Below are 26,744 nucleotides of genomic sequence, written 5' to 3'. Positions count from 1 at the left end.
GGCAGGTGAGGCCACAGTAGCATTATGATTCCCTGCCCCTTGCACCTCTCCCCTGGTCCTTCTGCACAGTGACACAACAAAGGGGAATGTCATGGCTGTGAAATGCCCCATTAAGCCTCTGCTTTTCCACCTGGGATCCTTTTTGTCTGCTTTTTGGTCTTGGCCACAGTCCTATCTTTTCATGCAACTTGATCTCTGTGGCAGGCTGACAGAAAGACCATTTGTCAGTTGTGTAAGTATGGTAGGGCAAAGGTGGTCAATGTGTGTTAGCATGCATGCTGCAAGTGGCATGAGCATCCTGTGTGTGTGGAAGGCAGCGGATTGGGGAGGGAACAGGGCAGGAAGGAGAAAGCAGAGCAGCAGATTGGGCAGAGGAAAGGGACTGGCATGGCAATCGGGGAAAGCGCAAGACTAATTTGTGTCATGTCTGCCATACAGGTTGGCCCCCACTGAGGCAGGAGAAGCTGTCATGGTGGCAGCTAGAACGGCATAGCTAGGATTCTCACTAGGTCAATAATGGCTCTTGGTCTCCATTAACTAGCTGCTGATCTGAACCCTTGCAGGCTGGCCTTGCACTTAGACAAGAGAGAAAGCATTGAGCAAGCTGGGACTTTTTACTACTCCCAAAACTCATGTGACTCCTTCAAGTGAGCCCTCTCTCTTGATTATTGAGGAATGAGCAATACACTGATTACCAACTCATCAGACCTTCTCTCAGGACTTTGGACCAAACTCTTATCATACTTTGGAAAGCTTTAGATCCTGTTTTCTCCTTCCTCTGTTTCGCATTTCCCTGCCCTCCCTTCCATCCAGCCAGTGTGGCTCAGTGAGCAGACCAGTGGTGTGTTACAAGCATGAGAGTAGCAACGCAAATGCCATAACAGAAGTTTGGGAGGATGATGCTACTGCTGTGCAAGCCTTTGGGCCTGCTTTGTGGGCATTTAGATACTAGATTTCCATTATTCAGACTGAGGCTGCACTTGGTGATGATGTATAGGGGAAAAGTATTGCACATTTTCCTCCCACTACCTCAACTCTCAAGGCAGCCATGGCTGAATTTGTTCACCTCCAGGCATGGAAAAAGTTTTTATATAACAGGCATTATGAAACTTGGAGAGGTGCTGCTTGCATAGATGAGTTGAGTAGGAGCCATCTGTAGTGTCATTTTCCAAACATTTTTCGGCAGAAGTAGCCAGAAGCTCTGAAGATGGAAGGATTCAGTCTCCAAGGGTGGAGCACAGGGCGGTAAGTGACCTCCTCTTGCTATGGGCCAGTGACAGGACAGGGTTTTCCCAAAGCCTGAGCTCTCTTGCCTTCTGACTTACCATCTACTGAAGTCCCAAGCCTGGTTGCTTCTGCAGGCAGGAGACCCTTGTTCCCTCTGACTCACTCCTGTGTCTCTCTGAGTCTGGGGCAGTTTCTCAGCTATTCCAAGTGAAAATTGACACTCCAAGTCCCAATACAGATTTTTCTCACTGTTTCAGGAGCAGACCCGTACGTGATCATTAAATGTGAGAATCAGAAAGTTCGCTGTGCTGTCCAGCAAGACACTGTCAATGCCATTTTTGACATGCAAGCAGTTTTCTACAGAAAGAGCACTGACTGTCCCATTACTGTCCAGGTAAGGAAGAGAACCTGGGTGTGCTGCAGTGCCAGCAAAAAGAGGAACATTATGTGAGGGGGAAAAGCTCACTTCCTTCCATGGTACCTGTGTGTATCTTAGTGACATAAAGTAGCAGGTGGTTTTAAATAAATTTGACTTTGATGGGATGAGGGTCTGACAAGCATTAACTGTTTCTTCACTAGTCTGATACCCAGGCTGCGAGAATCACTGCTTCTCCATGACAGCACTGGCTGGAGCAATTCAGCTGTTTATACTGACCTTGTATAGAGACCATATTTATTCGTATACTGCATGCTCCTGAACAAGGCAAACACTTTGTTTTGGGAAGGCAGAATACAGAAAAAAAGACTTGACAATAAGTAATGTAATAGAACAAGTAACACATTGCATAACACTGCTTTGTTCCTATCACAGTTGCATGTATTCACATATGCTGTAAGACTGACTCAGCAAGACTAGGGATATAGGATAGGACAACTGGATATTATGGTAGGCCTACATGAAGAAGGTTACCTAGCCATACATCAAATATGCTTTTAATCAATGCTGTTCAGAAATCCCTTTCTTCTTTTGAGACCCACACCCCAACATACAGCTTCTGATTTTCATGGGAACAAGTATGTGTGGTATCCAAATAAATATGGTGCTTCCTCTCCATATAGTAACTGTTATTGATACCCAAGACTTACATGGCAATCTTCATTTGTGGACCTCAAAATATTTTACAAGAGTGCTAGAGTATCTTTACCCCCACTTGATAGGGGAGAAAGGAAAGTTAATTGATTTGGGATGCCATGTCTTGACACCTGGCATTCCTAAGCTGAAAGGTATCTCCTTGGTCCCCCATGGGCAAAAAAGAATGATAGAAGAGCTATCATCATAAAACTCAGAATATAGTCATGGGTGAACGTAACCTGAAAAAACAGCTGACAAGAAGGGCAGGTTTGTGCATCATCACAAGCAGGTTTTACTCTGAGCACCAGTGGGTACCAAGGCAATACCCCTCCTATCTTTCTGCAACAATCCACTCAACCCCTTTCACTTTCCCAGCTCAACCAAGAACAATTAGAGTAAATCAGGCAACTACTTCAGTAATCAGGGGCTTTGCAGTCTCAGCCAGATCCACATCCCCAGGAGAACTATGTGCTTCTCTAGCAACACAAACCAGCCTCAAAGCTGCTTGTACTTGGCAATGGCGGATTCTCCCATGTGGTGAGGTAGAGCTGCCAAGGAGACATATGTGGGTCAGAGGAGACATGGACAAAAACCAGCTGCAAGAGCAGTTCCCCTGGGGCTATAACTAGTTAAGCATAAAGCAGCCATCCGGGGGCAAGGAGGGGCTGTGAGGTGGAGACGGCATCTTATTAGGTGCGGGTTGTTATTGTTGCTGGACCCAATTATCCCATTTTCATTCATTTCCTAGGTAGGATAGTGAGTATTATTATGAGTTTGTATATTCCTCTATTTTCACAGATTCATAGATGCATATTTATTTGCATAGCATATGCATAGTATAGAGCAGGCTTCAGGCCCTAGGAAATTAGCCCCATTTAGTACACACCCTTCCTTCCTTCCTTCTGTTCCAAAGGGTTGATACGGGTGCCCCTCATCTGCCAGGGCTCTCTTAGGCAGTATTTGAAAGGAAAGCAGCGTCTCAGCTCCAGTTATTTCTTCTCCCTCGCAATTGTGTCTGTAGGTCTGGAACAGCAACATCTTGTGTGACCAGTTCCTTGGACAAGTGCTGCTGGCAGCATCGCCCAGTGACCCCAGAGAACAGCAGACTCTGCAGCTCCAAGGGAAAGGCGGCGGAGAAGCAGACGAAATGCCGGGTCACATCACCGTCAAGGTTGTTTCCAGCGATGACTTTATGGAGCTATGAATACCAAAGCCCTGTGGACCCAGACAAAGCTGTCACCTCGCGGCTGGGGGCCTTGTCTGTGCTTTCAGTGTGAGTGACTTGGGAGCAAAAATTGCACAAAACCATAAATCATTTTAAAAGAAAAGCCCCCTTGTGCCCCATCTCAGCACAGCTATAAGCAGGAGAGGATTTTATACAGGAAGAAAATATATCATGCAGCAACTATAGTAGTAGGGGGCAACAGTAATTCAGTGACCAAGCTCATTACAAACCACCACACTATCTGTCCTTCCCAGATATTTGGTGCATTGCACTATATCATGACAAATCATATTACAGCATATCTGACTACTTTTGGAGGGCTTCAGTGCAATGTGTTTGTTATGTTATATTTTTTATGGCAATGAGAGTGGAGCCAGACAGGAAAGAAGCTGATTTCCATGTTATCACCTGGAAGGGTAAGGGGCAAAGGTGGCATCCTGGGCCCAAATGCTTGTCCACTATTGGAAACGTTTAATAGCATGGCTTTCATCTATGAGGCAGATTGTTCTGGTCTTAAATGAGTTGAAACTGGCTTCCTTTTATATAATGCTACAATTGCTCTTATTAATAGGCCTAGGGAACCCTGCAGAAGAGGAATCCCAGTGTTCAAATGGCAGTAGGACTAAGCAGTTGAACAGTGTAACTAGTGTGAGTTTTGCCCGGGCAAAGACCACTGGACTTACCCTCATATTCTTTCTTCCTGAGCCAGCCAGCAAGCTGAGGTCTCTGACCATGAGAAGGGCACCTACAAATCCAGCGATGGCTTTGACCTAGTAGAAACTCAGTAAGAAGAGCCTCTAGTCACAAGAGCCTGTCTGAATAGCAGTTTGATACGTGAGACACTTTACCAGAGGGCTGTCCTTGCTGTTGAACGTTCCCTTCATGCCGCTTGTACTGCTGAGCATGGTACCAAGGACTCACTGTAGGAGGACACAGCCCTCCTGGGGGCAGTCTGGAAGGTAGAGCTGTAGTAGGCTAGCATTTTTTTTATCACACCCAATTTTGTGTGAGGGACTAATAGCCTTTAACCAGCTGTATCACAGGACTAAGTTCTCCCACAGAGTTGGCCGAGATAGAAGCTTCCTTCCAGCCTTTGCAGGTAGCCTACTAGTTAGCTTTCCCTTGAACAGAAAGCACCTGTGCCGTTGAGCGAGGTAGCAAATTCTAGGTGTAAAATCAATTCATAATGAACTCCAGACCCTTCACCATTCGCCTGTTCAGTGTTAGTGTTGCAAATTCTGCTCTTGGGGTTCAGCTTTCAGCTTTACGTTCAGACAGCGGCTGAATCCTGGGTAGGGCTGAATTTTCACTCATGCGGAAGTAATGCCAGGCATCTTGTGAATCTTTTTCTAGTGGGTGAAATGCTTTAGGGCAGAATTACATGAATATTTCTGCAAAATATTGTGGAGATTTGTTCTGCAGCTTGAAACACCCCGCTGGCCCTGTGTGAAAATGAGATGAGTGGTGTCCTGAGGCAGGGAGGGAAACACACAAATGAATCTGCCACTGTGCTAGTTGACTGCCATTGGCTTGGTTTCATGTGTCAAATCTTCATATCCAGATTTAGCCCTGAAAAGGCTTGTGACTAACCAGTTTCACATTATGCCAGTATATGCATGCATTTTGCATAATTTGCATAATTGTACTCTCTACAAAGGAATGAGTTTCTGGATATTCTTTTGGGAGAGGGAAGTATGCATCTGCGGGAGTGTAAAGATCCAGCTTTCCCAGACAGCTCAGGCCCCGGCCAAACAAGAATGCTTTTAAGGGCAGGGTACAAACATCACAAAGCATCTGGGCTCTGCTTGAGGCGCTGCTGGCAGTTACCAGGCCTGAATCTCTTTGCCCACTATTTTGACACCCTTGTAACTCCGGTGTCGACAGTGGAGTTACTTCAGACCTGCAGCAGTGCAAGCCAGCAAGAGACTTGTGCTCTTCAGGTGCACAATAATTATGCAAGGTCCCAGATTTTAAAACAAGGCATCTTTCTGAAGTCTCACCAGCTGGCAGGGAGGGATGCTCAGGGTGGAGCCTTGCCAGGACAGCAAAGCCTCCACTGCATGAGCTCCAGGAGGGCCCAGAAACAGATGTTTAAAGTGGAACAGACAATAAAAGCTGCTCCTGTGGACTGAATCGTATCCTAGTCAGCAGAACTGTCCCCTCAGCAGTGCGCCACTCTGAAGTGGGGTATGGCCCTCAGGTAGCATCATGTATCCGTGTGTTGGCAGAAGCCCTTTGCCTTTTGCAAACTAAAAGAAACATGGGCTGTAGCAGCTCCTGTGTGCTTGCCCAAGTATACACGAAGGTACAAAGCAGCTCAGCTTTCTTGTAAAGGTGCTAGAGACTGCAAAAATTACAATCCCAGAGATGCAGGTCTCTACCCTGTGGCATGCAGCTATGCTGGCCTGACAAGAAGAAGCAGTAGGGAGGGCTCACCTAATGTCATCAAAGCTCGGGTGGTTGTGTTGTCTCATTCCCTTCTTGCAAGGCTGTCCCACAGAAAGAGAGACAAGTGTTGACTTAATGATACTAATAACTGGTAAATTCAGACAATGGAGAGGGAGCATTGCCTTGGGCATGGTTCCAGCACACCACCTTGCCTGGCATGTATGAAGGAGTTGGGTATTTTATGATCAATAGGATTATCTGTGGTTCTGCATTAATTAGTGTTTGGAAATGAGATGTCAGTGTAACAACAGCCTGGGCAGCATTTGCCTATTAGCAGGTGCTAATGCAAGCTGGGGAATGCCCATTGGGGTCTGTGACTCACTGAGGCAGCTGACTGCCTTGTTACCCTACCCAGCCATATGGAAGATGGAAACAGGCCCTGGTAGGGGGAAGAAGCCAGACTTAGCTGGGTGTTGTCTGTTCCTGAAGCCAGACCCCAGGAAGATGAGGTTGGACTAGTAGGGCTGAAATGGCATCTTCCCATGGCACTATGCATCTTCTTGTGTCTATGAGGCTAGGGTAAGTAATGGGTTTCTGCTTATAAGAGAAACATAACACATTAAAGTCATGGACATCACTACAGAACACAAAGAGTGTAGAAAAAGCAGTGTCGTATCAAGCAAGAAAATTTTTTTGAGAACAGACAAAATGTTTGGCAGTCCTGCCCGTGGAAAGGCCTCAGAAGTTGAATGGGTTTGTTCTGACTTTTTTAGAGCAAGACTTCTTTTGGTTTCTGTACGTTCTTGCCCTTGGTAGGAAGGCAATGGCTGAGTAATGCAGAAACAGAGAGGCCAAGCCAGGCTGTAGATGCAGTCCTAGGCCTCCCTGAGCTGGCTCTATTAAAATGTTCAGTGCTGCCAGTTTGCAAACACCCCTGCTTAACCTTTTCTTTGCCTTCATTTGTACCCTGCAAGTGAATTAGACATGTGGTTACCGCATCTTTGGCCCAAGCCCCACTGTGTCTTGGATAGGGTGAACAAAATCCACATCCAGCCTCACTGAGGCTTTGCCTTCCCCTCCCCAATGTGATCTCTAGCCCTTCTCTTTTCTGAAGCTCCCTTCCCTCCTCCTCAGTCTTCTCCTCTACAGACACTATTACAGCACAGAAAATGCCCAGTTCCCCTCCCCTCAGCCAAGCGTAGGCCGATGCTGATTTATGGCTCCCTGGCTCACAGGACCAGTCATCTCCAAGGAGAATAATAGATTGAATTTGCTGAGCACAAGGCACAGTAATGTGTCCAGAGTTGGAAAGGAACCACTTTGCATGGGCTTTAGTTGTTTGTCTTAATTAAACCTTAACAGTTTCAACATATCCCATTTTCCAGCATAGGCGTGGTAGACATAGCTTTGCTGTAACACAGCTCTCCCCGCCCTGAAGGACATATTTTCATTGGGAAATGCAGGAGGGAGGAGGACAAGACTTTTGTGTGCTAACAGGAGGTGTCTGGGGGCTACATATCACAAGCAGTGCTCACCGTCTGTTAAATACTGTGACCGTCTCTCAGCTCCTTGGGAAAAATGGATCAGATTGACAGCAAGTTAGCACAGCTCCATCACCTTCAATGTAGATTTGCACAGCAGAAGACACAGCCTGATAGAGTCCCCCGCATTTTCAAAGTCAGCACTATAACTATTATGCCATTTTAGCAATTGCCACTATAGTGTGAGGAAGCATTTTGTGGGGCTTCACCGTTCCTCCCTCACCATGGTTTTTCTCCTGGCGTTGCACTGGTGCAGGAGCATGGGCACGGTACTCTCATCCACTGCTCCCGGCTGCGTCTGAGGCTGGATACTTCAGATGGAGGAGCAAACATCCCCATATCCACTGAGGCCTGATTCTGTGCATATTCTGGCTTAAATCAAGAGAAAAAAAAAGCTTCACAGCTGTGCGAGAAGACTCAGAGCCACATCCTTTGCTGATGCATTGTAGCTACACGAATTAAATAGCTGGAGCTTGTGCTGGGATAGGCTCCGGCCGCTCCTTCCACAAGTTAGTTGTGGCTCATGAGAGGGTGAACTCGTTACCCATTTAACTGGCCACTGTTAGCAGTCACTGCCCTTTGGTTCTTGTGTAAAGAGTACAAGTGTTTCCCGATGGGCGCCCTGGGTTCATTAAGCATAGTGCTAGCCACTCTTCTTCCAAGTCTGGAGAAAAGCCCAGTTCTCTATTGTGCCCCAGTGCTAGTAAGGTGTCCCTCACAAGAAGACCTGTTCCCACAAATGCAGGCACTCGTGACAACACACTGCACCTGCCTGAATCAAGCCTTGGCTTCCTTTCCACCTTCTGCTTGCTAAAGGCCTCAGTCACACCCCGGGTGCCCATCATAGAGGACAGTCCTCTGTCCTCTATCGATACAAAACCAATGCCTTTATGTCCTCTATTTTTCTCTTCCAGAGTAAAATAGAGGACATAAAGGCATCTGGTCTCGTATCAATAGAGAACAGAGTAGCAGAAAACTGGACTGTCCTCTATGACGGCTGCCTCTAGGGTCAATGAACTTATGTAGATAGGTCCCACAGCAGTGTGGGTTGATGTTTTCAGAGGTTTTTAAGCATGTCTAACAGAAGCAAGGAGAGCCTCTGAAAATCAGCACCCACCCACATCCCATCACCATAAGTACTTTAAACCAATCACCCTAAATTAACCCCCCACCCTTTGAAAAAAGTAGGTGTTAGATGTCATTTGAATGCAACTCTGCCATGAGGCTGTGATGCTCAGCTGGGCTCACGCCTGCCAGATGGATTTCAACTCTTGCACATTATTGTTTTTCATGCCGTATAAGCATTTTGCAGCATTGGTACTTTTATATTGTGAGAGATCATCTCTATACTTGCTAGAGAATAAACTTTTTTATTACGTTATCTGCACTGCTGTCATTTTTGTTAGTGTAACTGGGGATGATAAAAAAACACAAAACAGGTAAGCTGAACTAAGGAAAGGAAGCTTCCACAGTGACAGTCTTCCAGTTAGAAACTAGAAATTAAAACTAGTTTAAAAGGCTGGGGTGAGCACTCAGTTGTCAAGACCCAGCTTGCCCACGAGGTGGCAATGCTGCTCTACTGTTCTCAGAAACCCTTCTTTTTTCCTTTCCTTTTGCTTTTGCTTTAGGGCAGTCTAATCATTTTACAAACAAAGCCGGTACATCATGCTCTTCTTTATAGTAATGCATCAGTTGCTCTGTCCGTGACTGTGTTTCTCAGCTAAAGAGGAGATGTGCACATCTTTTTTCCCCCTCGCCATCAGAGAAGAGCTAAAGTGAGACTTGAACTTGGGGATGTTTGATCCATGCATTTCCCACTCTATTCCTAATGGGGCATGAAACACGAACTCAGCCACAAGAACCCTGACCATATGGGGTATCTACACCAACCCTGCCTCCCCAGTGCTCAACCCACCCAAACACACCTCCTTCCAGCTGCCAGGCCACCACGGACAAGCACCCGGCCTCTCCTCCAGGATGCAGACTCTCACCACAGCTAGACACGAACATCCAGGCCAAGTGCTGAAGCAAGTTCAAAGCAGCTCAGAGCCTGACTTCCTATCTAACAATGGACTTGCAGAGATGTGTGTTAGTCTGAAGGCAAGGTAGACTTGCATCCTAGGTAGACTTGCATCATGGACTAACTGAAGTAGTTTTACTGCAGTACAGCTAGTGCAGAAAGAAGTCCTGTCACAGTGTCATATATCTACCTTGGTTAGTCTAGAAGATACAAGTCTACCCTACTTTCTAATGGACTTGCATGCCATGCAGCGAAACTGCTCCAGAGCTTCATGTCTTGTTACGAGTGCCCAGTGCTTCCCAAGCTAAAACTCCATTCTCTGTGTTAATAATTCTGGCAAACCATAGGCATATATGTTACACATCAGCTAAGGCAGGCACAGGAACAAACCATCCTGACGCACAGGAAGATAGCAAGTATGGCAGAAGATCAGCTTGGCTTAGCAAGGAACTCGTCAGTGAGCTAAACCATAAAAAAGAAGCTTACAAGAAGTGGAAAGTTGGACAAACAACTAAGGAGGAGTACAAGAGTATTGCTTAGGAATTCAGGGATGAAATCAGGAAGGCCAGAGCACAACTGAAGTTGCAGCTAGCAAGGGATGTGAAGGGTATCAAGAAGGGTTTCTCCAAGTACGTCAGCAACAAGAGGAAGATCAGAGAGGCAACTTAGTGATAGATGATGTGGAAAAGGTTGAAGTACTCAACACCTCTTTTTCCTCAGTCTTCACAAGCAAGATCAGCTCCTACACTACTGCACCTGGCAACACAGTCTGGGGAGGAGGTGAGCAGCCAAAAGTGGTGAAAGAACAGGTTAGACATTATTTAGAAAAGCTGGATGTGTACAAGTCCCTGGGGCTGGATGCAAGGCACCTGAGGGCACTGAGGGAGTTGGCTGATGTGATTGCAGAGCTGCCAGCCATCATCTTTGAAAAACTCATGGCAATTTGGAGAAGTCTTGGATGATTGGAAAAAAATATAGTGCTCTATATAGAGCAAATATAGGAAAGCTGAGGAAGTATGGGTTGGGTGAATGGGCTGTAAAGTAGATAGAAAACTGACTAAATCATTGGGCTCAGAGGATAGTAAGCAATGGCTTGATGTCTAGTTGTCAGCTGATATCAAGCAGAGTGCCTCAGAGGTTGATCCTGGGGCTGGTTTTGTTCAATACCATCAGCGACCTGGAAGATGGGATGGAGTGCCACCTCAGCAGATTTGCAGATGACACCAAGCTGTGGGGGAAGAACGGGGAAATAATACACTGAAGGGTTGGCTTGGGATTCAGAGAGACCTCGACAAATAGGATTAGACTAAAAGAAGTCTCCTGAGGTTCTCTTCTAGGTTGGCGGACCTCCTCTGGCGGGCTTTAAACTAGGCTCGTCGGGGGAAGGGGAAGATGAGGGCGGAGGAAACATCAGACTGCCAGACCAAACAGCACCCACAACTACAGCCCAGCCCAGACCAATGAGTGAAGCAAACAAATAGGTAAGAGAGAGAGAGGGGCCAGGGTAACGCTGGGACTAGGCGGTCAGTACACACACCCACAGGAGGCCTCAAATGCCTCTATGCAAATGCTCGTAGTATGGGCAACAAGCAGGAGGAACTCACCCTCCTCCTGGCTGACACCAGCCCGGACATAGTGGGGATTACGGAAACGTGGTGGGACGCAACACATGACTGGGCGGTGAATGTCAAGGGCTATAGGCTGTACAGGAGGGACAGGATAGGAAAGAGAGGTGGGGGCGTGGCGCTCTATATTAAGGATCCTCGTTAATTAGCAAGGAGTCAGGGGAGGGGCACTCTGAAGTGCTTTGGGTTAGAGTACAAGGCAGTCAAGGGGAAAGGGACTTAATGGTGGGGGTCTACTACAGACCTCCCAACCAGGGAGAAGAGCTTGACCAGGAATTCTTAGGTCAGCTCACAGAGGTAGTGAAGGCCAAGGATGTGGTAGTCATGGGGGACCTGAATTTCCCGGACATCTGCTGGGAAGAGCAGTCAGCCAGGTCTAAATGCTCACATAGGTTCTTGGCCAGAGTGCAGGACCTCCATTTAACCCAGGAGGTGCACAGCCCCACCAGGGGGGACACCTTGTTGGACCTAGTGCTGGCCACGGGTGATGACCTGGTGAGGGGGCTGCGGGTGCTCGACCACCTGGGCAACAGCAATCATCGCCTGCTGGAATTCACCATCCAGCGCAAGGTGGCAAAGGCATGCAGTAAGGCAGCGGCCCTAGATTTTAGAAGGGCAAACTTCAGTGAGCTAAGGAGGATAGTTGGTGAAGCGCAGAGGTCCCGGAGGGGAGGGGAGCCAGGTGTCCAAGGAGAGTGGTCGCTCCTTAAGGAGACGATCCTCCAAGCCCAAAGGAAGGTAATCCCAACCAGGATCAAAGGGAGCAGGAGAGCACACAAGCCTCCGTGGCTCACCAAAAGCATCCGGGAATGTCTCCTTGCTAAAAAGGAGGCTTACACCCAATGGAAAGAAGGGGTCATCACCAGGGAGGACTATTCTGTAGTTGTTCAGGGATGTAGGGGGGTAGTTAGGAAGGCCAAGGCAGAAGTGGAACTGGGACTAGCTTCCCAGATTAAGGACAATAAGAAGTCCTTTTTTAAATATGTAGGAAGTAAAAAGAAGGTCCTGGGTAATGTGGGGCCCCTGCAGGACGCCATGGGAAACTTGGTCGTCACACCAGATGGCAAAGCTAACATGTTTAATGATTTCTTTGCCTCCGTCTTCCTAAGTAGGGACCAGAACAGCCACCTCCCTGCTGGGCCCCCCTCGGGCCCCAGGGGAGGCACACGTGGGCCACGGGTTAGTGAGGATTTAGTTAGGGAGCTTCTGGAGGGGCTGGACGTATTCAAGTCAGCCGGCCCGGATGATCTCCACCCTAGAGTTCTAAAGGAACTGGCCGAGGTCATTGCAAGTCCCCTGGCACAGCTTTACGAGCACTCGTGGTACTCTGGTGACGTACCGGAGGACTGGAAGAGGGCCAACGTGGTTCCCATCTTCAAAAAAGGCAGGAAGGAGGACCCGGGAAACTGTAGGCCGGTTAGTCTTACCTCGATCCTAGGCAAGCTGTTTGAGAAAATTATGCTGGCACACATCCCGGAGGGGCCAGCAGGGGACTGCATGCTTAGGGGCAACCAACACGGGTTCATCAGTGGCAGGTCCTGTCAGACCAACCTGGTGGCCTTTTACGATCAGATCACCAGATCATTAGACGCAGGGGTAGCAGTGGATATAGTCTTCCTGGACTTCTGGAAGGCTTTCAACACTGTCTCTCACCCCGTTCTCATTAAGAAACTGGGGGGCTGTGGTGTAGACACCAACACAGTCAAATGGTTCGCCAACTGGCTGGAGTGCCGCACCCAGAGGGTGGTAGTGGATGGGTCCTTCTCAGCCTGGAGGGACGTGGGCAGTGGGGTCCTGCAGGGCTCGGTCCTCGGGCCCGCACTGTTCAACATCTTCATCAGTGATTTGGACGAGGGGGTAAAAAGCACCCTGTTCAAATCTGCTGATGACACTAAGATGTGGGGGAACGTGGGCACACTGGAAGGAAGCAACAGGCTACAATCAGACCTTGACAGGTTACAAGGGTGGGCAGATGAGAATAGGATGTGTTTCAACACAGACAAGTGCAAGGTGATGCACCTGGGGAGGAACAACCGGCACCATACCTACAGGTTGGGGAAGTCCCCTCTTGTCAGCACGGAGGCGGAAAGGGATCTGGGGGTCATCATTGACTCCAAGATGAACGTGGGTCGGCAGTGTGGGGAGGCAGTTAGGAAGGCCAACCGCACCTTGGCATGCATCCACAGATGCATCTCGAGCAGGTCCAAAGTGGTGATCCTCCCCCTCTACGCGGCACTGGTCAGGCTGCAGCTGGAGTACTGCATCCAGTTCTGGGCGCCGCACTTCAAGAGGGATGTGGACAGCATGGAGAGGGTCCAGAGGAGGGCCACTTGCATGATCAGAGGACAGCAGGGCAGGCCCTATGAGGAGAGGCTACGGGACCTGAACCTGTTCAGCCTCCAAAAGAGAAGGCTGAGGGGGGATCTCGTGGCCTGTTATAAACTAGTCAGGGGGGGATCAGCAGGCACTGGGGGAGTCACTGTTCCCCCGAGCACTGCCAGGAGTGACCAGGAATAACGGTCACAAGCTGGCAGAGGGTAGGTTTAGGTTAGATATCAGGAGGCGCTACTTCACGGTCAGGGCAGCTAGGGTCTGGAACCAGCTTCCAAGAGAAGTGGTGCAGGCTCCTACCCTGGGGGTGTTTAAGAGGAGGTTAGATGAACATCTTGCTGGGGTCATTTGACCCCAGTACTCTTTCCTGCCATGGCAGGGGGTCGGACTAGATGATCTGCTCAGGTCCCTTCCGACCCTAGAAACTATGAAACTATGAAAGACAAGTACAAAGTCCTGCACTTGGAACAGAACAATCCCATGCACCACCGCATGCTGCGGACTGACTGGCTAAGCAGCAGCTCTGTTGAAAAGGACCCGGGGGCTACGGCAGGCAAGCTGGATAGGAGACAACAGTGTGCCCTTGTTGAGAAAAAGGTTAATTCTTCTAATTCTAAGGCTAATCGTGGGCTGCATTAGTAAGACACCCCCCCCACACACACACACACTACAGAAAGGATGTAGACAAATTGGAAAGTGTCCAGCAGAGGGCAACAAAAATAGTTAAGGGCCTGGACCACAAGATATATGAGGATAGGCTGAGGGAACTGCGCTTATTTAGTCTGGAGAAGAGAAGACTGAGGGGGGATTGAACAGCAGCCTTCACCTGCCTGAAGGTGGGGGGGGGTCCAAAGAGCTGGACTGTTCTCAATGGTGACAGACAACAGAACAAGGAGCACCGGTCTCTGTGGCGGGCCAGTAGGGGCCACTTGTGCACCAAGCCACCCACCTTACTGGGGCACACCCACAAGTGTGGAATAACTGCCACCTCCACCACCCAGGGTCTGGTCATTGCTCAGCCCTGTGCCCCCCAAGGTGTACAGGCCTTGTAGACCTTGAGGTCACTTGACCCCCCTGCGAGATCTTGGAGTGCTTCCTTTAACCTGAGTAGCCTTCCTAAGTCATCCAAGCCAAGGGAATACAAAGGCATGCCCATCCCCTCTCAAACATGTACCACAAAGTATGTTACAGCACAGGGGTGGGCAAAATGCGGCCCGTGGGCTGGGTGTAGCCTGCCAGTCTATCCAGCGTACGGAGCCCCCTAAAAAATTTAGAAAATTAATATTGATCTGCCCCTGGCTGCTTGTCATGTGGCCCTCGATGGCTCGCCAAACCTCAGTAAAGCAGCCCTCTGCCCAAAATAACTGCCCGCCCCTGTATAGCAGATAGCTTTACTGGGTACAGAGGGTGGGCTTGGGGAAGGGTACGAATCAGAGAAGTATCAAAAGACTACCCAGAGCAAAGAAAACTAGCCTGATAGCCATTTAATATGCTTCTAAATTATTATAAGCTACCTTTCTAGTTAAGTTTCTGGTAATTTACTCGCTTCAGCATCGCAGAAGAGAGTGAGGGTTGCAGAGGTTCCAGCTGTTGCGTCAACGTCCCAACATGGTTTTGCTTCTCCCTGGAGAGCCTCTCAAATAGCTCCCCTGACCTCACCTTCCAGACACAATCAGGGGCAGGGTTGCTTGAGGCCGACCAACCAATTTGAAAAGCATCACACCTTGACCTAGACTCCAGCCAACGCCTGCCCTCCTAGGCTAAAGGCAGGAAGTTTAACAATAGACCTGGCCACAGAGGGAGAAAGCTTCCCCGCTCCCATGGGTTGATAGGCACATGAGTGAAAGAAGAGGCTGGAAACAGGCAACCCAAAAAGTATGGAGGCTGGTAGGGGGTTCTTTCACCATCTCAAACTGCAGCAAGGGAAGTTTAGGTTAAATATGAGGAAAAACCAGGAGGGTAGTAAAACAATGGAACAGGCTACCCAGAGAGGTGGTGAAACCTCCATCTTTGGAGGTTTCTAAGACCTGGATAGACAAAGCTTTGGCTGGAATGATCTAGTTGGGGATGGTCCTAGTTTGAGCAGGGAACTGGACTAAGTGGCTTCCTGAGGTCCCTTCCAGCCCTCATGTCCTATGATTCTATGACTTACACTTTTCTCACTTTGTGAATTGTTAGTGCCATCATTTGGAACAATGCTCTCTGCAATTTGGCTTTCAGTTGAAATTATAGAGAGACCCAACTGAAATTGAGCCTTGGAAGGACACAAGCTCATCTTTGTAAGGTTAAGTTTCAAAAACTCCCCAGTTGCAACAGGGACAGACAAGGTTAACAGAATCCTGAGTTCCATGGTTATGACTAGAAACGAGGGCAAAAGCTTATTTTTGCACAGAAATGCCAACGCTGTGTTTTGGAAGCATTCCAGTCCCAGCTGCCTGCCAAAAACTTGAAGTTGCATGCAAAAATCCAGGGCATTTACGTCAAAGGATGTCTCTTCCACAGGCATTCTGTCTTCTACCACTTTGCTTAAAGCAGTGCATGTGGTATAAAGCTTTGTGCAGCATCTTCAGTGCTTCCAAGAAATTGTACAAAAAACTGAACAGCCTACGGTACTCCTTAAGTTGGAAAACTCTTTCAGCAAGTGGCTGTATCCATGTCGCCACGGTAAACTTACCATCCTCCACATCCTCAAGCCCCAGCACTGCTCCATGCAGCCTGTTTCCTAAACTGGAAATAGTTCAACCATTCTGTGGAGAATGATAAAATCAAAAAATGTTTCCAAACCACCTTGCCAATATTCAATCAGAGCATAAATATGCCATCATTTCTCTTTATCAATCCTACAAATTCATTTCAGTCTAATTTCCAAGACAAACGCTCTCTATAGGATAGTTGTTCATGCAAACTGTTGATTACTTTTGTTTCTCTAGGAGATTCATTTTGTTTTCCAGTCTCAAGTAAGCATGCCAAGTAAAAGCAAAATCTCTAGAAGTAAATAGCAGCAGAATAAATAAACAGGAATGTAAAAGCCAATCTCACTTTATACATTCTCCACTGGAAACCTGGCATGAAAAGTGGGAAGCTAAAAACTCCTTTCCATTACTATACGAAGGAAAACCCTTACTATTTGTTTGAAATTGCCCAGGATTCACAAACAAAAAAGTGAACTCTCTTCTCATCTACTCACCATTTGGAAAGATCTGTCAGAACATCAATGCTCAGAGTTGTTTCCTCTGTTAATTCCTGCATATTCCTTGAATAACTGTGTAATCATAAAAGTTGCTTGTCCACAAACAGCTACAGCCACAAATGACACCCCCTCACTGGTGACATTTGCTTTTTTGTTTTCTTTTTTCAAGCCTGTCCGAATGCCAGGAGACTCTTCTCATTAGAAAAGCTATTTTCAGAGGTAGACTCACAGACGTGTTGGTTGGGTGAACATACATGACCGGACAATTCCCGTGCATCAGCTGGAAGTAAAGCAGTTTTACATTGTAGACATTGCTTCCAGTGTTTCGTCTGCAATGCTCGACTGCAGAAAAAATGTTTGTTTTCATAGAAGACCATCACACTATCACTTCCAGTTTTGGTCATGACCATCCACCCGATCACTGAAGACCGCTAGCCAGAAAGAGATCAACCAACCAAACATCCAATATGAATTTCTCATTCAATCTGAAAGCACCACCTCGGACTGCTGTTGCCTGACAGCACATTCTGTGGCATTACCAGTTTGCCAAGTTTAATGGAAAACAATTATTGCCAGTGAATGTTTTTTATTTCTGAATTTACTTTTCAACCCCCTTTAATTTCTCCCCAAGGTACATGGCTGCCAACTTGACCTACCTGTAAGGCTGACCCAGCACAAAACGAGTACGTGCAAGGGGTGAGATAGGGCTCCATGGGCATTTCTTCTCTTTTCAGTGCTCAGCTGTTTGTTTGCCATCATATTTTTCACCTGTGTTCTTTAACATCATGTTTCTATGTATAACAACATGAATGATCTGAGAAGACTTTTTTATGATTTTTGGGAAAAGGAAGGTTGAGTAATCTCTATCTGTATAATATGGCACTTTCATTTCCAGTGTTTTATGATTATATACAGTAACATGGGCAAAGTACAAGATGTTGAAAACAACATTAGGTGAAGCATCTGAACAAGTGGGGGGCACTGAAGTAGCTGTCAACCTAGCTTGGTAATGCCAGGAAATACAGGAACTCCAGAATCCAGTTGGGAAAGGATAAGCAGGCAGAAGGACTCATTAATGCCGGACAGCAGGTGAGACTGTGTTGCCCTCTGTTAATATTGGCCATTTACATTCATGCAAAACAAAGTGATATTTATGGATGTCTGCAGCGATCTCTGGGAAGTATGAACTACTTTATGCATCTCAAGGAGATGTTAACTGGAAAACCCAAGATACTGGAAGAATCTGGCAACCAGTCCCACCCACTAAGGACTCCATGGATGTGTCCAGACAAGTGTGGAAATGTGGTACGTGGCTGTCTGCAGTGCTGCACACCACATATGCAGGTGATCCTTGTGCTGCTGATTCACAGCACTGGGGGTGGGGATGTCTGACCCCGGAAAATCCCAGGGTCAAAAATACCCGCACCTAAAAAAAGCAGGGGGAGGGGCACGTGCATATGGCAGCAGTGCACGCTGCCCAAAACCAGACTCTGGCCGGCCAGAGCCACACTCCAGCTGCTGGCCAGGTTTCTTGCTGCAAGATCGCCATGGATGCAGTTCCCGGAGGCCCTCAGGACCCCAGGTAGGGATGCTGGGGCCAGCACAGTTGCTGGCCCCAGCCTCTCTTACCCAACCCTGGACAACGTGCCATGCACCATTACAAAACACGTTGTGCCACTGTTATTTGTCCCTGGGGAAATGCATGTGCCCACTGGTGGGGATGTACCCTATGCGTGGTAAGAAGAGTGGAGTGCAAGAGGCCTAGCTCACCCAGTCATGCCAGATGGCAACACACCTATCTCTACCTCTGTGAGGTACAGAAGAGGCCTGCTACAACTGCGGGCTCCTGCTTTTCAGGGAAGAAACAGGGTGGAGAGTGGACTAAGACTCTGTGGGAGGGTAGAGCTACAGGAGCCCCCGTATCAGAATATGTCCAGGGCTTTGGATCATCAAATCCAGCCATGGTACTTATAAACTATTTCCCGGGAAAAGCCTCCAGAGAGAGCTGAGAACACACCGTTCATTGGTATTTATAACTTTTATTTGCAATACTTTAGGTCCAAGTTTCAAACTGCAATATTTTTACACTCAAGACACAGTCATGCACAATCCATATTTCAATTTTCTATTGCTTCAACCACAATTTAAAATAACTTAATATTGGAAACAAAAAAAAAAAATCTTAAAAAAAATAAATGGCTGCTGAGGTCAGTAAGATGGATCCATGCCATCAGCACATTTACAAAGTAAATAACTTAGTTCTCTTTTTAAAAAGCTCATAAGTACCTTTTAATCCAAAGTTACAGAAGAATTTCACTACACGTTGTTTTGTTTTTCTTTTCTTTTTTTTTTTTTTAAACAGATAACACGTCCTAAAAAAAGGAATGTACAGCAAAATGAGATACATTTCTGATAAACAATGAAAATGTAGGATCCTCCTCTGTGTACATTTGTCTGGATACCCTGAAGAAAAATCCAGCAGACACCAGTATCATTGTGAACCAGTTGAACTGGGGCTTAGAGCTGGTTAAGACTCACACCAGTTAAAGGTCACAGAATTCTTGTGCCAGACTTCACTAGAATGGAGCATGTGCGTGTGCCCCACACGTGCTGTGCAGTATGAGCCCATGTATGTAACTCTAAAAGAACACCCTGGCTTGGCCACCGGATTGAAGTTGTACTCACAACATTAGTTCTTCTCCCCACCAGGCCTTTGTCACTTGTCAGAGCTGCATCAAGAAGAGCCGACTTGCCTTTCGTGGCTGACGACAATATTCTGTTGACAGATCTACCAACGTTGCCTAGTGCTAGCCTAAAACAGTGCAGCAAAAAGCGACTGCATTTGCATTTCGTTTGTAACCTGGAAGCTTAGAGGTCAAATCTTAGCAGGCCTGGATGGAAAAGGTTTGCATGCCTCAACGGCATGGTTTTTGGCCTATTCTGACCTGTTAAGCACCGTACCATGTACAAAGAGAGAGAGAAGTCAGGATCCTCTTTCACCCCCTTACTTAGCCAGGGGAGAATTTCTAGCAGCCAGCACATAGTAACATTCAGCATAGATATCTATGCCTTCCTAGGACCTGCTAATTAAGTGCCAGGTCACACTGCCATTGGAGTCAACAGCAAAACTCTTCCTGACTTCCATGATAGATGAGCTGAGCCCTACATCTATCCCCTAAGTATGCAGTAAGTTTGGACAGATGAAACAGAGAACATTCAGCAGCAAAAGGATGTTCATTTAAAACAAGTCAAGCTGACATCCTTCCCCCATGCTTCCTACAATATGATGCCAGCGAGTAACACTGAGGAGACCTAGATTCAGGAATGGGCCTGGGACTGCAGGCAGTGCTCTAGTGGAGGCTACACACATGATGGAAGCAATAGACCCATTCTCCAGGTTGAGTAGACAGATTTAAAGCCTTACTGTAAACAGGCAGTCTAGAAGGGAGTGAAATGAGAAGCCTGACTACTTTATCTCAGCCAGTTACAAGGTCTTGTTTAGCAGCCACCTTGGGCAGAAGCAACAGAGAGGGAGTAGAAAGACTTGAGTAGCCAAAAGCATGAGATTATGAACAGCAACGATGGCAAGAGTTAACCTCTGCTTTCTCTCTCTCTCTGGAAATAATCTTTCAGCTATTCCAAGCCCCTGAAAGGAGTGAAGGCTAGCGAGGAGGACACACCGATAAGAACCACTAAATTCATACCCTCCTCTTCCCTAGACTGCAAGTGAAATTCAGGTTTGAAAGTATGTGCTAGCCCCTTCTGCACTCCATCCATGACTGCTCGTTCAGACTGACCATTCATTGCTCCTGATTTCAATTCTATTTTCCTGTTCGCCTTGACACCATTCAGTACATAACTGGCCAAAGCAGGTGTTGCTGGCTATGCCTTGCAGTAAATGGGCACTAAGCATGAGTGGGTGGGTGTCCCTGGGTCAGAAACAGCAGCATCTGGCATATAAACAGGAATGCAGACACGGTTAGTCCTCTAGGAAAACATCAAGTGCAAAGCCACTATGCACCAAAATTATATAAAAAGGTAATTTCTCATTAAATCAACTTGATGAGTTATGTTGTCCACAGTTTCCATAGTCAGGGTCAGATTCTGAATGCTCGCTCACCAAGAGTAGCTAAGCAGGGATAGGAACAGTTGCAAATTTAGACCCTAATGACCGAGCAGAAGGCACCAGTGAAGAGAGTAAAAGTGTCCTTCCCCTTCCTCGCCATTCCCACAACACCGTGTTTGAGACTGCCGCTACTCCCAAAGATGCACATGTCCAGTGTCAGGCCCAAAGCAAGTGGATTTCACCACCACATCGTTCATACACAATCCCAGTAGGCTATCTTGGCTATACAACATTTATACATAGGGGAAGGTGCAGGTGAGCTGCTACCAGCTTCAGCCAAGCAATGACCCCTTTACATCAAAGAGAGAAAATAAAGGACTACCCTTTTACATCAAAGAGAGCAAAGGGAAGGGTTTTGTTGTTTCACATGGTACCAGCAGAAACCCAAGCGAGATATCAGAATGGTCTCCTTTGAAACACTGAGATTGTCCTTTCCCTGTCTCTCTCAAAATAGGTGACTAAAAATGAAGATACTTCTCCAGTCCAAAGAAAAAACTATTTGAAAAGCTGGAGGCTCTGCCTTCTGGACTGGAGTCACTTTTCCCACCCCTTATAAGTTACTGCATGTGAATAACTGACAATCCACTGATGAAACATGTAGACTAAGAGCCTTTGCAAGGCTCACACGGGCCAATCTAGCTTTACTGTGCATGCCCTGGTATTTCAAGCAAAGCAAACTTTTCTCCTGTCTTCAATGGTAGGTTTTATGGATTCTCTCTGCTATGAATCAAGTTGTTAACAAACTCATTGAACAAAGAAATCCACTTATTTACATGCTCAAGGTACAGGGGTGAGGAATATTCCTTATGTCACCAAACCTCTGGCTAAATATTGGAAGTAACATCTTCACAAACAATAGGATATGATTTAGCGTTTCCCTTTCCTAGTGGCTGGAATGTGCTTTGTTTCAGAATGGAGGGAAATCAGGGAGGTTATTTAACAGAAGTATAATGCTGAGATGCACCTGCTAGCCTCAAAGAAACCTGATCAACAAAAATGAAAGATCAAATAAATACTCAAATTCATCTGCGCACAATGAGGTTTGGCCAACCAGTAGCCAACGGTGGAAAACAGACGCACATATTTACAATAGCAGACGAGACATGAAAGGTGATAACACCACCATTGCCCGAGCCTGCCACCAAGACCTGAGAGCACTGTAAGATCCAGTCATTCCTTGGGCTCCTGTGAAGGCAGGCAGGAGCCTTAATACGTCTATAAGGTTTTTATTCCCCCACCCCCTTTTCTTTTTTCTTAAATAAATAATCTGTACTGTGCTTCTCAAGCTTCCCTGACTTTACTGCTGTCCTGTTCCTTTCTCAGGACCTTCTGGATCCCCAGGTAGCAAAAGGGCCTTTTTCACACTTTGTCATGACAGCGGACTGGAATAATATTCAAGAGCTAGATAAAGCTTTACTGGACTATGACTTGAAAATTAAAATAGAAAAAGGCAAATAACCAATCTATTAGAACCTGGAATGAAAGTATTTGACCAACGTACAATATGTAAATCCTTATATATCTATATCTATAGATATAGATATATCTATATATCTATCTATCTATCTATATATATATATATGCTTTTGGCAGCAGGTCTCTCTAATACTTCTTAAAAATATATAAGAGATGCCTCTCAGCAATCAAGATGGTACCAGAGATTTATTGGATTTGTTTGCTTCTTTTTCTTTCTGCAAGGGCAATGCCTATCCTAATGTGCTGTTACTTGAGCCTGTAAGTCATGTACAAGGTTTGTCCCTCTCCAGACTGCTTTCCACATTAGTATTCCACTTGGAAGTTGGCCTCCTAGTTCAGGAAACTGTAAGAGCAGCTGCCATCTTTCTGCATCTGGTGACGCACAGCATTTAGTGCTGCAGAATATCCCAAAGCAAAGGGCTTTAGGGATGCTACCGGTCCCATTAGCAGGCATGTAAACTAATTGGTCCCTGTTACAAAGAATTCAAGTGGGGCTTGCATGTTGGATAGAGTCACTGGCAGGAACTGGATTTCAACAGTATCTTGTCAGTATCCTAGGAATTATTTTTTTTGTGTAAAATCTCTGGATTTGCTGCTGCAAAATAAAATAAACACTTTTAAAAACGAAAATAAAAATTAAGGCCTCTTATGAAAACAGCTGCATTTAAAAAGCTAGAGCCAATAATATTTCCTAGACTGGAGTGTGCACTGTCCTGAAGAACTGAAGCTACCATTTAAAAAAAAAAATCATCTCTTATCTTTTTGGGGTTGCTTTGAAGGATAGGGTTGGGGAAGATGCCAACATCTTTAGAGCTGAAGAAAACAAATATGGAAAAACAGTAAATCAAATAGTATAATCTCTCAAACATAGGGTTTTGTATTCTGTGCCTGGCAGAGACGCTCTGGAAAAACTGATTTTATTTCAAGGGACAGATATCTGTATGCACCTTTGTGGCTAAGGAAAGTAAAAGTTACACTGGAAATAGAAACTGTCGCTTGTTTACTACTTGTGTAAAAGTTAAATGCATTTTATTTATTCACTGACTCGTTACACAACAAAGATGGGCCTTCCTGTGCTTGAACCACTGGATTTTCAAGCCTTAACTCGCATTGCCTGGATATCTAGCTTGGGTTGACAAGGAAAAAAAACTATCACCTCACAAGATGGGAAGGACCTTTTCTTGTTTGGGTGTCAATAAATAAACTTCTTCTGCCCCCCAGGTGATTCAGGAAAGGTTCATTAACACTTGACTATGATAAACTAATTAATGCCACCTCAGTCAAGCTTCAAAGAAAACAATCAAACAGTGAGGACTGGCCAGTAGGTGATACCGAAGAAAAGTCACAACATGAAGACCTGAATAGGAAACCTGGACTAAAACCCCAAATCAAACAAGGGCTAAAGACCTAATCCAGGAAAGGGCTGAGCACCATAAACTCCTTCTAACTACAGCATGAGTTAAAGACATCTAGCACCTTGCAAGGACACTCAGCACCTTGCAGCATCAGGCCCTCAATGGGTACGTCTACATGTGCACATTTATTGCGCAGTAACCTAATATAACTGCGCAGTACAGGCACATATCTACACATGCATGCCCATACTGCACAGTAACTATGGCAACTTATGCCAATTTGGGCATAAATCTGATGCCTGCATGATGCAGGTATCAATTTTATGCCCAATTAGTTAGTGTACAGTAACACACGTGTAGATCCCTTACTGTGCAGTAACACTGTGTATAGACTGACTTGGAACTCACTTTAGTCCCAACTCAGTCCACACACAGCATTAATTTGCTTTAATCCCAGCACATGTAGACCCCAGCCCATTCCCATTTACTGCACAGTAATTTACCGTGCAGTACATTTAAGCCAGCATAAATGCACATGTGGACACGCTCAATGGGAAAATTGCCTTGATCTGCATTAGAAGGCTCTACTAACAGTGACAAGACCTCCGCTACTCACAGCCAGGATCCAAGGCTGTTTCAAAGGGCTTGGATTTTGACTTAGTCATCTTACTAAAATACAGCAGCAAAAATCCATATAAACTCCTTTGCTGAGTGAAAACTACTCAAATTTGCCACTTCTGAGTAAAAATAAAATACAAATTGCTTAATTAATCCATTTTGTTCCTTTACAGATAAATGTAGTAGTCAGCACAATCCTCAGTCATTTCCAGGAGTTAGTCTCCCCTCGACAAGTGCACACTTGCATTATGGGGTGTTTGGTGTGTGCACTGAGGAGAGTTGAAAGCAGACCCAGTTTATGGCTGTAAGAATATTTATGTAGTCCAGTCTGCATTTTTCTTCCTATATTTGCCTTTGCCCTTTTTTTTTTAGATGCCTTTCCTCTTCCGGCTTCTGCTATACTCACTCATGCAGAACTAAATCCTGCAAGCCCTTATTCACGTAAGTAGTCCTCATGATTTCAGTGGGATTGCTCACGTCTAGATTGCTCGCCTGGGTAGGAGTTCATAGGAATGGATCCCTCCAATTTATTGGCAATGTTAGAGATGCTACACACCCTTCTTCAGCAGACACAATGTGGACATGAGGACAGGCAAACTCTGTTTACAGAACTAAAAATATCACTGAGCTAAGATTGCCCCTCCCCTACACCAATGCAAACCTAGGTCAGGTAATAATTCATTTCCACAGGGCTGCCAGGGCCTGGATACAACAGGCTAAGATCTGCCATCAGTTGACTTGTAGTTCTTACGGTCCAATCCCACAGGGTTGAGTGCTGTCTGCAAATTGGTTGAGCCTCCTCAGCTCCCTTCAGTGATAGTGCTCTTCACTTAGTCTTCTGTGGGAGCTCTGGGTGCTCAGCATGTAAGAAAAGAGACTCGGCACCTAGCTAGACTGGGCCCATTGTCACTTGACATTTTGATGATAGTGTACTATTGGACGAGCACTTTATGAGCAAACTTGCTGATCTTGCTTTTCTTGTTTTTAAAAAAATCCCACAAAGGCAAAAATAGTACAATTAATTATATGAATCAAGCTGCCAGGGACCCGAACACTAGATATTCATGGCTAAAAGTATGCATCTCCAAAGGATGCTTCATCTGCTCTGCTCTTGATACATTTTTGGATTGGAAATACAATTTCACTCTCTTCCTTATCTAATGGTACCATGAATGGGCAAACGCTAGAGAGCAGGCTGTGTTCAAAAGATGATACCGTCCTGAAGGAGCTGAATGCAGGACTTCGCTGCAATTCCAAGCCATAGCAAAACAAAACACAAAACAAAAAACACCCAAAAAACCCCAAATCCCAAAAATGGGATTGTGCATCTTTAAGAAACAACCAATTGTTTAAAAGTAAAACATAAAACGTTCACTGGGGGTCTTGCTACCAAGTTGTTTTACCTTGGAAATAGCTTAGATAGCAAAGCCATTACCTTTCCATTCTGTCTTGGGTCCTGTTTCATCTTAGAAATATATTAAGGAACCAGAGAGCAGGAAGAAGACACGTGATAGGTTTCTATTCCTTGGGGAACCAGAGAACTGCTGGCCCCCATCATGACTGTGACGGTTTGTCCTTCTACCCACCTGTCCTGCAGCACAAGAGTTGAGGTTTTACAGAGTTTTTGTTCAGTCCTGCTCTGGAGAGAGCTGGTGTGGGGTGAAGCCAGCCCTCAGTGCTAGCGGCTGCTGTTCTTAATCGCTTCCTTTGCTGCAATAATCAGAGGAGTCAGGCTGGAGAGAGGCTTGGCTAGTTTTAAAAATGGATGCTACCAAAAAAGAATAAGAAGAGCAGATTAGTTTCCTTTCCAACACACATTTTTCAGACAGTCTTCCTGGAGTGTTTTTGTGGTTGCTCTATAATTAAGAACACAGAAACATATTGCTCCTGGGTCAGGGTCCAGGTAGCCATCTCGCATACTTCCATCCAAGAATTGATCAAACACCACCTTAAACCTGGTTGTTTGCCTCTGCTACTCCTATTGGCTAGGGACAGACATTACACATAAACCAGTTTAAGTGATCAGAAACTGGTTTAAACCTGTAACAGAACAGATATTCAGGCACATAAACCAGTTTGAAAATGGCCGAAACTGGTTTGAGATAAACCTGGTTGAATGTAGTATCAGTCTTAACTGATTTGGCTCAACCTGGTTTATGCAGTGTCTGTCCACACCCCTTGCTGTTAAAGAAGAGACTCCCAGCATCCCAGCATGCTCTCTGGGCTCAGCTGGCCCCTCCTCTCTGCTCTCTAGCTGGAGCAGGGGTGGGGCTGGAAGTTGCAGATCAAAGAATGCAGAGCACTACATTTACATTATAAAGCAGAACCTGTAAAACCTAAACATAGCCTTTCTGAATGCCTGGCTGTAAGGAAACACTCTGCCCTCAGGATTAGTAAGACTTATGCAAGGCTTTCTCTTGTCTTCCTGCTTTACATTTTAAGTTAAACTAAGTTGTGTATGCCATGTTTTACTGGGCTGTATCTTAGCTTAGGCACAGCTTTTTGGTTGTTCTCTGTTATAAGCTTTGCAAATTGCTGGGTTCAATACAT

General features: G+C 46.0%; 2 protein-coding genes across 5 annotated transcripts in view; one reads left to right on the top strand and one right to left on the bottom strand.

Annotated features, from left to right (window-relative positions):
• Positions 1–8,834, top strand: part of CAPN6 (calpain 6) — a 98,862-nt gene extending 90,028 nt beyond the window's left edge. For both annotated transcript variants that reach the window (XM_090060578.1, XM_090060577.1), the window contains exons 13-14: positions 1,485–1,621; positions 3,321–8,834. In XM_090060578.1, coding sequence (XP_089916704.1) covers positions 1,485–1,621; positions 3,321–3,503 — 320 coding nt within the window. In that variant the 3' untranslated portion in view covers positions 3,504–8,834. The remainder of the gene's footprint in view (positions 1–1,484; positions 1,622–3,320) is intronic.
• Positions 8,835–18,650: 9,816 nt separating this feature from the next.
• The window catches only part of PAK3 (p21 (RAC1) activated kinase 3), a 210,777-nt gene continuing 202,683 nt past the window's right edge, over positions 18,651–26,744 (bottom strand). For all 3 annotated transcript variants that reach the window (XM_090059184.1, XM_090059185.1, XM_090059183.1), the window contains exon 15: positions 18,651–25,962. In XM_090059184.1, coding sequence (XP_089915310.1) covers positions 25,873–25,962 — 90 coding nt within the window. In that variant the 3' untranslated portion in view covers positions 18,651–25,872. The remainder of the gene's footprint in view (positions 25,963–26,744) is intronic.

This window comes from Crocodylus siamensis, chromosome 8 (assembly GCF_052110815.1).
Source record: "Crocodylus siamensis isolate JL-2025a chromosome 8, ASM5211081v1, whole genome shotgun sequence".
Lineage (NCBI taxonomy): Eukaryota > Metazoa > Chordata > Crocodylia > Crocodylidae > Crocodylus > Crocodylus siamensis.
Note: the sequence above shows the minus strand (reverse complement) of the source record. Positions and strands in the feature narration are given on the sequence as shown.